The 13920-nt window shown below is 42.0% G+C and overlaps 1 protein-coding gene across 2 annotated transcripts in view; it reads left to right on the plus strand.

Moving 5' to 3' along the window:
* The window catches only part of EIF2B3 (eukaryotic translation initiation factor 2B, subunit 3 gamma, 58kDa), a 103151-nt gene that overhangs the window by 70394 nt on the left and 18837 nt on the right, over positions 1–13920 (plus strand). For both annotated transcript variants that reach the window (XM_009884666.1, XM_009884667.1), the window contains exons 6-9: positions 329–459; positions 1109–1302; positions 5473–5550; positions 6256–6404. In XM_009884666.1, coding sequence (XP_009882968.1) covers positions 329–459; positions 1109–1302; positions 5473–5550; positions 6256–6404 — 552 coding nt within the window. The remainder of the gene's footprint in view (positions 1–328; positions 460–1108; positions 1303–5472; positions 5551–6255; positions 6405–13920) is intronic.

Below are 13920 nucleotides of genomic sequence, written 5' to 3' on the forward strand. Positions count from 1 at the left end.
ATGTTGGTACTTTCTGCATTCCATCTGCACACAAGCATGAATTGCAGGGTGGTGCCATATTAAATTATAGGCATCTCTGTTAAAATATAGGGGAATTAGTTCTGAAGAGGAAGCTTTTCCCTTATTTTGAATCTTGCTTTATATTTTAATGCATTAAGGAAGCACGTGACTAGTGGACATTGTCTTAGTACCAGATGTCTTGGAGAACCTGGCACTTTGATTCATCCTCATGAAAAATGTGCAAAATGTCTGATAACGTTATGCAAAGAAAATGAAGACATGTAAGTTTTAGCATTCGTGGACCTCATGTGTGCGTCTCCTTCCCCAGGACAATCACATCTCTCCGGAGTGAACTGATTCCACATCTGGTGAGGAAACAGTTCTCTTCTCCTACGTCATTGCAGCAAGGGCTAGACAACAAAGAAGAGGACCAAAAGAAAAAAGAACAAGCATCTCTGGGTCAGTACAAGTATCAAAGATTTGTTGAAGGTTTTAAAGCCCATATGCTACCACTGAATTATTGGGTAGAGTACAGAATTAGCCTGAAACACTAGTTTGGGGACTTGTTTTTTTTCTCTTATACTTCATGATAGCAAAGATTCTAGTTGATTTCTTTTTCAAACAGTATTGTGCATTTTATAAATATTTTTGTCCTCCCTTATTTTGGTGTAAATCAAAAGCAAGTCAGCTAGGTGCTCTGTGTTTTTTCTTCTGGAATACCGTATAGGTAAATGCACTTTTGAAAATGTAATTTTAGGAGGGAGTTCCGAAAATTGTATAGGGCAGCAGACTAAGCCTTAACCACCCTGCACTGGGAACTGGACAGGATCTCCGATCTTGGAATTTATTTTTAGCATTTCCTCTGTCTCCTTGTGTGACCTTGGGCAAAATATTGCATCTGTCCTGATCCCTGGATTCCCACCTGCGAAATAAAAATAAGCACTTACTCACTATATGTGATAAAATCTGTTAATGATTGCTAAGTACCTAGCCATTCAGATGATGTGAGGCAAAGATTTCCCTTCACCAACAATATTTTAATAGTATTCCCCTTCAGAAAGTATTTCATTAAATCCTGTCTAACTTCATGCATGTGTGTGTTCTCCAGACATTTATAGTTTCATAAAGGAAGATAATAGCTTGCTGAAACCTGCTCCAGATAACCCTTGTTGGAACGATCACAGAGGAGATATGAATGAAACTCTCCATGAAGGAAAAGTGCGCTGCTACGTCCATATAATGAAAGAGGGACTGTGCTACCGAGTGAATACTCTTGGGTTGTATATTGAAGCTAACAGACAGGTGAGAAAAATACAAACTGCCACATGGGAATACAGCAGTAGTTTATGGGACTTTTTAGCCTCCAGGAGTAGCTCCCTGCGATACAGCTGAGGAGTGTGTGGGAATTGAACCAGTGCCATGTTATCTAGGCACATCACCCTACTGGTTGTTGGATAGGAATATAAGGCCAGGAAACAGTTCTGTCACTAATTTACTCCATAGCTTTGATTTAGTTAAGAAAACCCCCACCCCACACACTCATCCGTTTTTTGGGGGTGGCAAGACCTGCAGCCAAAGAGCCAAGAAGCGTGGAAAATAGGGCTGGAAGTAGCTTTGATAGCTCATCTAATCAATGTCCTCCGTGTCCTAAAGGCAAGATCAGTTCGGACTGGACTCTTCCTAACAGATGTTTATCTAAGTGGTAATGACAAAGGTTATTAATGATTTGCAGGAAGACTTAAACTCCCCATACATTCAAATTGCCTAATGCTTTCCATTATGCCAGAATTATTTTATGAACAGGTTTCACTACAGCAGCATTCCAGGTAAACACAGAGGTGAAATGTTGATCTGTTGCAGCTTTCACTTTCACACTACTGAGAATTCATAAAGTAAAAGATCACAGGGGAGGATTAGAGAAATCCTGTACTAGCTAATGAGCTGATGATTAAAAGCTTTTAATATGATTTTTATTTTTTTTTTTTTTTTACTACACTAGGGGATGCAATGTACAAGTTCTCACTTCTCTCTGCTAGTGATGAACTTTGTTGCTAGCAGGAGTGGACAGTTTCCTCTAATTTTGAAAGACCAATAGGGATTGTAATCGGGAAAGACTCAAGATTTCTGGAAGTGGGGCTGGGAGAGCGATAAAGTTGTATTGGGAATCCTGGAAGTGGTCACTGTCTTGCCTTTGCTCTCAAATTGAGTTGATTTCTTTTTAATAAAATGAATGGATGAATTTATGCAAATTAGAGTTGCAGCATGGCAGAGAGAGTTACACTTTAGAGCTCCTTCTCCTTGGTGCCTGTAGAGGAGCACAGAAAAGAGGTGATTTGTTTTACGGTTAGGGACGTGAGGAAGAGAGGAGGGAGGCAGCACTGCTGTCAGAAAGGGAAAACTTTGCCCAAGAATATCAGGAACAAGTGTGCCCAAAGGGTTAAAGGAGAACACCGCTTGCTAGGGGAAGTGTGCGTGTACATTTGGCAGCAGCCACTTCAGTAAAAAGTTATTGAGTTGAGCCAGTCAGACTCCGTGTGGGTTTTCTTGTGTTGGGTTTTTTTGGTTTGCTTTTTTTTTTTTTTTTTAACCTAAATATTCTACATTTTGGTCAGTTCAGGAAATGTGTTTGCTCCTGGGTGGTACATAGAATTAGTGTTTTGAAATCACACTGGGGCCTTCAATGTTGGAAAGGATTTTCTTTGAATTTCTGACTTTTCCAGAATGGTAAAATTTCTAAGGAAACTATGTGGAGGTAAAACATAAAATGGAGCTTAATGAGGGGTTGTGAGAAAGGAGTTCCTTTTTTCAGTGCCACTGCATTTTGTTTCTCTTGCTAATCCTCATAAAAGACACGTTTAATTTTATCGGCTTTTTTTTACCTGTTTTGTGAGTCTCTCAGGAAGACTTTTGGTGTCTTGTTTGCTCTTATATTGGTTTTCGCAGACCAGATTCTGATTCCCTGTCTGCAAAGCCGGGACCCATAACTTTGCTGTCCAAGAGGACAGACTCAGGGAGCAGTAGCAGTCCCGTCCAGTAGCCATGAGAAGGAATGGCATCCTAACCCATTGCCCTTCTGGTGAGGAAACACTTTACTCACATCATTTCACTTCCAGCTGGGTTTCTGGATGCCTGCAGCCTGTGTGTGGGCAGGTGGGTTCAGGAGGGAGTTATCTTCAATAGCAGGAAATAGTTTCTTTGTAAGATGAATTAAATCCAAACACATCTTAAACCTTCCCTTGACCCAGGCACTCCCTCTGACTCCTGCCCCCTATCTAACCTTCCTTTTCAGAGCAAAATGCTTAAGCTGGTAGCTTTTTTGGGTCACCCCTCCGGCTGCACTAGTATTGACTGATTCTAATAAGGACTTTACTCTGGTCAGTAAAATCCTTTATTTATTTCACCACATCACTTTTCCACTGAGGAGGGCAAGAGCCTTTCCTTGTTTCTTTCCCTTCCCACAGAGCCACACTGGATAGTAGGAATCTTTCCAGTTTATGCTGTAGGTATGCTTTGGTGTGTGTTCCTCTCCTGGATCTATCTGTTTTGGCTGCCTAGCTACGTGTCAGGTGAGGATAACATCCCTTCACTAAGCCAGCATCATCCAGGAGGACTGGCCTAGTTTGTAGTGTTCTGGTAAGCTGGTGGTTTTCTGTAGTGCCTGCGCCTTGGGCTGAAGGATCTAACCTACTCTTGTTTTTAAAAAAAAAAACAAAGAAAACACAAGTCTAGTGGGAAGGACCATCTTCAAGATGTAAAGAGCTACAGATGTGGAAATGTCTACTTGGGACAACAGTCAGCCTGAAATCATAGCTCAGAGGTGTGAGCTCATCTGAGCTCATCTCACTCATCTGAATGAAGCATCAACTGTGAAAATTCTTATCATATGAAAAACAGCACTAGTTATCCATCCTTGCATGCTGGAAGGGAAACGGGCTGGTCATATTATGAATATCTGAACAATTTCCTGCAAGCATCATCTTATTTGAGATCTTGAGATATTTTTTTCTGATCCAATCCCAACTTCTTCAGATCTGTGGGATCTGTTTCTTGAGGTTCACTCCCTAGCCATCAGCTCTTGTTATCCCAGCTTTCTAAGGAAGTTGTTTTACACAATCATACTGGATGGCAGCTCCTTCATAGCAGCTTTGGAAATTGCTGGCGACTCTCAGCCAAATTTAACAGGGCAATGGAGATCTCAAAGATAAACTTCCTAAGGGTTTTGTGAAAATAGGTGCCTGGGTAGAGAAAAGAGAGGCTTAATGCCGTTTCCTCCCCTCAGGCAAACCCAGTTACACCATCACTGTGCTGAGACTCCAGTTGACCTCCCAGATGGACAGTCGGTGCACGCATCCTGGCTGGCCAAACAGCCTATGCGGAGCTCCACACCAGCCCTGACACGCGCTGCCTCTCACTTAGGCATACAATTTGCCATGACACAGACCTCTTAGCCCTCATGCATCACTTTGCCACCTTCTGTATCTACGGTGTTTCTTTGACTGCCATCTCTGTCCTACCAAGATGCATCATACATTGCATCACCGCTGCAAGTAACTCTGTACAGCACTGTGTCTGTGCATTGCTGTGAAACTCCCACCTCCCCTGAAATCCCCATCCGTGCTGTCATCGCCTCTTCTGTGATGTGTGACCTTGGCCCCAGCCTGACGCCAGGAGATGCAGAACGCCTCAGGCTGCTCTTTCACACAGAAAAGGGGGAATGATGGAGTGATAGCCCATCCTCCTACAACTCTGGCTCCCCTTTCTTTTCAGGAGCCAGTTCAGAATTGCTCTCCATGGATTTGTTCTTGGCTACCTTATGGGCCATGTCTCTCTCTATTACCATCGCTGCTTTGTCTGCTTATCTAACACCTGCCTTCTCTCTTTCAAGAGCCTTTTCTTCTGCAGCTTTCTACCATCTGGAATAGCCACTTGATCAACTTTAGTTTCTTTCTCCTTAAACATATGAATAACTTTTTTTGTTGCCTGTACCTCAGCATGCTACCTTATTGAGTGGGCTGAACACAGTCATCTTTTTATGCCAGTTTGCTGGTTTATATTTGATATTACTTGCTCTCCTCTCTTGCATTACTGAATGGTGTAAAACGTTGAGCTGCATTTGAAATGGCAGATGCTGGATGTTATAGTAATGTATAGGATGTCACTGTGTTCAGCTGGAGCCAGCCCGCTTGCTGCTGCTGATCCACTGCCTCTCCACAGGTGGGAAGCCGAGTTGAGAGGAGACATGCAGTGCACTGCAGTGGAAGTGTACCTGTCTCCTTTACAAAATGGGAAGATGATAAATCACGCATATCTGGTTGCAGATTTAAAATGCAGGAACCTCTGTTTTTCTTTACATTAAAATGTTTATGGTAGATGCACTAGTGCAATGGAAACCAAAGCCACCTTTGAGCTGTTTAGGTAACATGCGAGTACAGCACTGTCATCTTAACTTGTGATGTGGGTTTTTCCATCCAGGTTCCCAAGCTATTGCTTAATCTGGGTGTGGAAGAGCCACTGGTTCATGCGTCTGCACAGATCACCGACAGAGGCATGGTAAGTGTTCCCTTTCCCCCCCCTCTGCTCTTTCAATACAGTCTGCACACCCTTTGCTTCAAGAACTGCTTCCTAAAATTCATCCGCACTCTTGAAAGTGAAGCTGAGTTCTGAAGCATGGAATTACAATGTAGGTGATATAGCCCAGAGCCTTGTCATAGGCTCACCCATGGATTCCTGTCTTTCAGTCTTTGTCTTTAAAAATGTTTGGTAAAAATTCTATCTTACTCCCAAGTCAGATACGCAGTCTCTTGTTCCCTCATGGCAGCTGAGCAGTTTGCCTCCCAAAGGACACCAGACTCAGAAGGGGTCAGTATTTTAGCTCTGCTTCTTGCTGAAATATTTTGGTTGAATACCAGCTTCAAGCCTCCTTTTCGTGGGTCTCACTGGGCAAACCTTAGTGAAACCAGTGAGTACCAGCAGGACTATTCTTACTGTGCTTACCTGACTGCGTGAGGCCTATGGAACTGCACCAGCTAATGAAGTTTTACCAAGCTAATGGACCTTGGGAAGACTGTCCAACTGTCTCCCTGTGGGATGGGCCCCAAATTTCTAGGTCTTTCTGCTACCAAGAATCCCAAAGGGTAGAGCAGGGTACACTTTGTTGACAGGTGCTTGAGACATGCTGTTTGGAAGAGGTGTATAGAGAACACGTATCGGAGAGCTCTAGGCACTTTTGCCAATTTCTGTTCTTTTCTTCCCTAGGTTGGATCGGACAGCATCGTTGGGTCATCCACGCAAGTGGGGGAGAAGACATCCATTAAACATTCCATCATCGGCAGCATGTGTACCATAAAAGACAAAGTTAAGATAACAAACTGCATCATCATGAATTCTGTTACAATTGAGGAAGGGTATGTCACCTCTTTGTATCTCGGCCCCCTACATTTGCAGTTTCTTTTTCTAGATAGATTCTGAATCAGCTATTTTTGTCCTGTAAGCAATCCTCATCCAGAACAGTTGATACAAGGGGGTGTGTTTCTAAAAACCGAGTCAGAAATACATCTCTATAAACAGGCTACAAATGCACAAGTGAGATGAATTAATGAGAAGGGAGAAGCCTTGGAACAAAAATTTATTCTTTTTAGAGGAGGTCAAATCATCTTCAGAATGTGTAAGTAAGTTAAGTGGATGTATGAGTCTGTATGAGCCTGTGTGCCATCCTTCCAAGCATTATTTTAGTGGCTGGGTCTATGAGTATACCTAAAATATTTGAGGCACAAAGCATATTTTAAGTAGTACACTTACCAACTGCAAATGTTCTTATCACCTTTGAACATTACAGCTTCACCTAAACTGTCATTTTCTTTGGCCTTTTTTTGTCATCTTGCAGCTTTACTTTACCATTGTGTATGCTGAGTAATAGAATGAATGAATAAACTTTTCAAAGAGAAAATCTGCCAGCTAGTAGAGGTTTCCCATGCATTAAAGACACTAAATAGGTAGCCTTGAGCTGTACATTTCCAAATGTGGGAAAAGTGGCCTATCTGTAATTGTTGATGTCTGCATGCCCCCATCTTTCCATACATGCTGGCTTCCTGTGGATGTCAGTGGAAAGGAAACTGCTGATTGAGTCTGTGCAGGCCTGTATAAATTCCCTGCTCCTTCATGGCTTGAGGTTTGCTTAGGGCCGCAGGAAAAAGGCCAAACTTTTAAAAAATGCCAAGTTGGCTCTGAAAGTTGCATATCTGAAAAACAAAAAACCCCAAAGGATGTGGGGTCTATAGAGGATACTACTGTTACATAACTAAATTACAGGTAAGTATGGTACCTTACTGCCAAGTGTTTGTCTTTAATAGAAATCCGCAGTAATTTCAAGCACATCATAAATCAGAATTCCGTTGAGTATAGAAAATAGCTGGTTTCCAGTTTAATTGCAAATGGATCCAGTATGGCTGTATCACAAGCACTGCTGTCATAAGAAGTACCAAAACCTCTCTCGTTTGATCATGAGACCCTCTGTCATTTTGATTAATGAATTGATGCCACAGTCATAATGGTATGGTTTCGCATTGGAGGTGAGCGGCTCTACCATTAAATCACAGCAGGCGGCTAAGTGTATAAATAGTGCTATTTTTATGAAGAGTCCCAAATCAGCTGGAGTTTGTCTGCGCTGGTATATAGTAATATTCTCTTCTAAATCCTAAATTGAGCTCAGGGTCATTATCTTAAGCATTCCACAAAATTCCACTAGTGTCATAAAGATGGTGATAGTTTTTTTAAGAGGGAAAAACTTACTTTTGGGGTAACATTTTTGTGAATTTCTGGAAAACAATGTCATCCCTAGTCTCTCTCAGGGAAAACAATGTAGCCGCCATTGAGTGAAAAACCTCATCGTCCCAGGGGTTTACCCTCTTTAGCTGCTCTATGGTTACCGCACACTGATGCTCTGGAATCAAATTTGTAATTATTCCTCTCCAGTCAGAATTAAGATTATAGACTGCGGAGCTTTATTGCAAAGCATATTGTAATTCATATTGTGTAGATCTGCACAGATACTGAGCTGATGGTAAGTCTTAAGATTAGAGGGGTATGAAGTCATGCATACACAGGTAGTGAGACACAGAAATAGTCTATCTGCTGAGTTTGGTTGAAAGAAGTCTTGCTGGCAACGTAATGAAGAATTTCTAGGTATTATTTGACCCTCTTTCATGAATTTGGTTAAATCTGATAGATTTTTGTTAAAATGCTAATAATTCTTACACGTGTTGATGGATCCATTTGTGACAGGTGAATAAATTATATGTGGTTTTGCTTTAAACTATGCACAATGGACAACTTCTCTTTGCAAACATCTGCTCTCCCAGGTGTCTAAAACAACTCAGGCTTTATCTAATCACCGACTTCAGAAAACTCCTTGGACTTTAATCAGAAAGTCCGTATACGTTGGCTGATATGGGTCAAAATGAGCATAATAAAGTGCCCTAACAGATCTAATTCATTTTTTGTTGCATAGCAACTGTCCAAAAAGTAAGCCAATTTTAACACCATCTATGGTATTGTACGTTAGAAACTTATGGAATTGCACTGGAAAGTGGATAAAAACCGTGTCATTTAAAGAATATACACGAGCAGCTCCACCAAACTAATGAACTACTATATTAATGCCCTAGTCAAATGTGAGTGGCAACTGAAGGATATTCCCAGCAGTGGTCATTGCTGTAATACCAACTTGAAGCAGTCGGCTGAGAAGACTGCAGTAGGGCACATACTATGGAAAAGACAAAGCTGTTTAGAAAACCCAGAGAAGAAAGAAAGATCGCGTAAATAATTTCTGAAAGTCAGGAGACTGGGAACAACCAAATGCAAAAATTGCTCTGCATTCTAAGTTCATTTATCAAGAGCTATGATTATACATGGCACTGCCTTGGTAATTCCTTTACCACTTGCATCACCTCTGCCTTTTCTGGGTTGAGTCTTACCTTTCGTTTTGTTTTTTTTTCTGCCTCATCTCAGCTGCAAAAGTGATCAGCAGCTTCAGTTGATTATGTCAATATAGGAAAAGAAAATCGAAAACAAACAAAAAAGATTTAAAAGTTTTATCTCTTGATGGTATTCCTGTAATGTGAATTGAGGATCCTATGCCATAACTCCTGCGGCTTCAAGATCCACAAATTACATCTCCAAACCAGAAAAAGGTTTTGAATAGCCTCACCACATTTGATACCAGCTTCTGAAATGGATAAACAGATTCTTTCTGGGCAGATGGGAACACCACAAGGTGCTTAGAACAAAACTAGGTTCCTATTGTTAGGCTGTGGTTGGCTCCTTACTGGAGAAACAGAGGTTATGACCTAGATGATGATGACCTTCCCAACTGAATGGATCAAGGTACTGAGGGTCACTTGGACAGTGCTGTTGTGTACTGTTTGCAGATTATGATCCATTCTCCAGCAATGGCTGGTGTGTTTGATATTCTGGAGGACCAGTAGTCGGGTTTTTTCCTTTCCCTGGTGTGTAGGGCTTCTGTTACGTTATATGTATCTCCTGTGAAGTGATTAGAGTAGATATGAATCACCCCTTAGAAAAGATTACAGGGGATTAAAGAAGTTAGTAACGCCGGCAAAATAACTGGTAGTCCTTCCTTAATGTGTTTCCCACTGTGCGGTTAATTCTTCTATCAATGAGACAGCAAAATAGCGAAGATTACATATGTGCTGAATGATGGACATACTTGACCAATCTGGGAGGGATGTAATTTATACAACAGCGCAAGTGCTGAGAGATGCTGACTGCCCAGGTGACAGGCTGCGGCAGGGAAACGGTTCTTGTTTCCCTCTGGACGGCTCCCCAGAGCTCAGTGACAAATGACTGCACTGAGTTACATAGTTGGAGAAAATCTACTAATCGAGCTGAAATTACAGGTCACTTGAAAACTTTGTCTATCGGAATGCTCCAGCAGTAGCTGTACGTGTCCTCAGTCTCTATAGTATCTTGGGGCTGCCCCTACTGCTTGTTCTGTTTGCGTTAGAGGTGGTGCAGTACAACAGGGTCCCTGGACTTCTGTGTCTTTGGTGCAGGAGGCCCCTCGTTATCGCTCACTGACAGAGGAACAGTCTGTACACTGGCAGACCGACTGAAGCTGGTTATGTAGGGAGATTGCGCCATTTGCAAATGAAAAGTGATGTCTCTGATACATTAACTCCACCCTGATATCTTCATAGAACAGAACTTACCGCTGTTGGGGCTTGCAGACAATCTCACAACTCATTATGCTGACCTGAGCGTGATAACTGTGTTTCATTTGGTATACTCAGGCACACTTCGCTTCCTTCAGATGGGACCTAGATATGGATGGATTAATTCAGCTTCAGGTTCCTGTTTTGGCTTTTGTTTTGGTTTGTTGGGGATTTTTTTTCAAACATTGGATTTATTTTTACCAGCCTTGTAGTTTTGCTTAGTTTGTTAGCATCTGGCGGCAGGAATTGTCTAATTGCTCTGGTCATACAGGACCTTGTGCCGAAGTGCTCTGAGCATTACCAGTAATACTAACAGGAAAAGCATGTTGAATCCTTTATTCCATCCCTGCAGATAAAGATTTCGAAATCTCTTGTTTGTTAGTAAAACTGTCTCAATGTATACACTTACTGAAAGAATCTTGGCCATTTTGTCGTGTCCTTCTTCCTTGGTTGTGGAAAATGAACATTTCCCTGGGAAAGATTCAAGAGATGGGACTGTAGTAGGGGAAAAAGAAAGTTATCTTTGGACTGCTTAGAAGTTAGTCGAGGAGGCAAGCATGAAAAGCTCAGATAAATATTGAATCCACAGTAAACCATGCTTTGAAATGGTCTTGTTGAAAAGCTGGTAGTCAGTACCATAGGGGCTCTGTGGCAGATTTAGTCTCTGAAATGAAGTATTTTGCTGCTTTTCTTTTTTTTCAAGGACATATAAGAAAGCAGTATGCTTCAAATGATGTATTTATGGAAATCATAAATAGACTGCTGTGATTATCAGAGGGGGTGAGAGCAAGATGCAAATGGCTCAAGATTTGCATCAAGATGTCACCTCCCTAGCTAGGAAGTACCAGATCTTCACAGAGTAACCAAGGAAGCTCAACTTGTCTCACCTGGAATTCTATCAGAAAAACTACTCATTGAGAATGATTGGTTTTGGATGATGGAAAAGATAAATGAAATACCTGGTCATCTGCCTGGCACAGTGTCACGGTTTAACCCCAGTCACCACCCAGCCACTCGCTTACACCCCTACACACACCCCCAGTGGGATGGGGGAGAGAATCGGACAAAAAACCCTCATGGGCTGAGACAAAGACAGTTTAATAGGATAGCAAAGAAAGAGAGAATAATAATAATAATAATGATAAAAGAGTATACCAAACAAGTGATGCACAATGCAGTTGCTCACCACGTGCTGACCAATGCCCAGCCTGTCCCCGAGCAGTGATCTGCCGGCCAGCTCCCCCCAGTTTACATACTGAGCACGATGTCATATGGTATGGAATATCCCTTTGGGCAGTTTGGGTCAGCTCTCCTGGCTGTGCCCCCTCCCAGCTTCTTGTGCACTTCCAGCCTCCTCGCTGGCAAGGCAAGAGAAGCTGAAAAGTCCTCGACTCCATATAAGCACTGCTTAGCAACAACTAAAACATCCGTGTGTTATCAACATTATTCTCATACTAAATCCAAAACGCAGCACTATAACAACTACTAGGAAGAAAATTAACTCTATCCCAGCTGAAACCAGGACGCACAGGCCAGAGAATTTTAGGCAGTACCTGCTAAACTGAACTCAGCAGCTGTTGACTTTAAAAGATGGCGATCTTTGAAAATCACGAACAATTTGAGGTCTACTGACCACACTGGAAAGCTGTTCCAATGTTCGTCTTAGTCTCCCTAACTATTTCCATTTTTAATATATAGACACACACCTCCGATCCTGAGTGTTTTACAGTCGGTGGTCAAAGATGCTTCATGTGGGACAGGGGCTTGCCAGCACAGGTGTAATTTGTGGGATGTAGAATCACAAGCTCTGAAGGGCAGGTACTGCCTTCCTTTGGTATTTGCATTGCTGACATTATCAGTTCTCTGGGTGGAACTCTGCAAGGTCTCCCCTTCGATTGTACAACAGCGTCTTTATCCTGGTGTCTGTTGTGTGCATATACTTTGATGTGATGTCTCAAAAGATTCCTGACCCGTAAAGTCCTCAAGCTGCATCCCAAACTGTGAATAGCAGTGGGAGAAGGAGAGGGTTCCTTCCAGAAAGGAGTTTGCAGCAGATGCTTGCCAGGTAGCCTGATGCAGTGGACAGTCTCAGGTCAGGAAACGTAAGACTGGGATTGCAGATGGGATTTAGGTTATTGTGTGTGTGTGCAGGGACAGGAACTATTGAACAATAACTACGTCTCCTTGTCATGTCAGTAAAGCTTATAGCATGTTTTTGGAACTACATAAAAACATACTACCCAACGAGAACTGGTGAAATTCCCCATATGATACACTGATAAGGTGACCTTTTGGAAAGGGAAGGCATTAAAAAGACAAGCAGATATGTTTTAGGTCAGGCTGCACATGATGGCAGCAAACCGCAGAGCGTTGCAGCATCAGGGAACTTGTAATGGAAGGGAGGTGACGCCGAGTGCTGCGGGTTACGAAAACTGCAGGGAGGTGGTATGAATATTGAGGACAGAGGGAAAGTTAGACAAGTCCCACAGGGAGACGTGGGGAACCTTGGGGAGTTCTGAATCCCTGGGCAGAAAGAATAGACTGGATGAAAAATTTGTGTGAAAGACTAAAGTCCCAAGATTTGTGGAGGAAGGACTGGCACTGTAAATGTTATGTCAGCCAAAACTAGCATCTTCCTTGTTTGGTCATATGAAGACAGTAAGTTATGTGTTGTTATAGGTGTTCTGGCTACCTGTGTGAAAGTAGATGGCACAGATGCTGTAATGTTACTCAGTGAGGGGACTGGAGAGAGACCACGTGTGACCGTTTAGAGGCTACACTAGTTTACCACATGTCTCCAATTTATTGCTACTTTCTATGAGAAAATGTACAAAGGAAGAAAACAACAAGCAAGCCGAGCTGGATTGACTACTAACTGCAGATTGATTGTGAAGTTTATTGGTTGTTTCCTCAATAGTGCCAAATCAGCACCTGATGTAGAAACAGTGAGTGGTTTGAAGAAAGTTCTAATTAAAACCAGGGTGGAATTGAGCGTTTATAGAGGTTCAGCACATAAGTGGTCTTTTTCCCCTTGGATAATGGCAGTACTAAGGAATGATCCTATTGCCAAGGCAACATTTGTTGAAATTGTAAAATATATTTTACAGCACATTCCCTCATGAGAAGGAATGAGGAGATGAAGTTGTTTCCAGCACCATAGCTTGCAAAGCTGGAAATAATGCTTCGCTTATGCTGGGATTCCCAAACATTTTGTATTTTATCCATTTTTTAAGATGGCTGTTATCTTCTGGACTCACACGCCCAATTGCCCCCCTGCCCCATGCTAGCCCCAGAAAGAAGAATGAGTTTAGAATAGATAACCGCAGAAAGCACATGAAAAGTGGGAACTTGATTCAGAAAAAGCACATGCTCAGCTTAAATATATGGATAAAGCATGCCTATGGATAAAGTATTTCACGGGTATGGATAAGCATGAATATATGAAGAAAGCTAGGTATAGTCCTTGCCTGTAAAAATAGCTCTTATTTCTCTTGATTATGTAACAATTACATTCTCTCCTTTCTGTCACACCTTCTGGTTTCATACTGTAAATATTTTGGTCAGAGACCATAACTTTCATTCTACTATTCAATTCAATGCTTATGCTGTAGAAGATACTGAATAGAGGCAACCTCTGGCTGACAGAGTTTGCTTTCACGAAGATAAATTGAGGAAGAGAGGGCAAACTAGG

This window comes from Charadrius vociferus, unplaced genomic scaffold (assembly GCF_000708025.1).
Source record: "Charadrius vociferus isolate BGI_N301 unplaced genomic scaffold, ASM70802v2 scaffold163, whole genome shotgun sequence".
In the NCBI taxonomy this organism is placed as follows: domain Eukaryota; kingdom Metazoa; phylum Chordata; class Aves; order Charadriiformes; family Charadriidae; genus Charadrius; species Charadrius vociferus.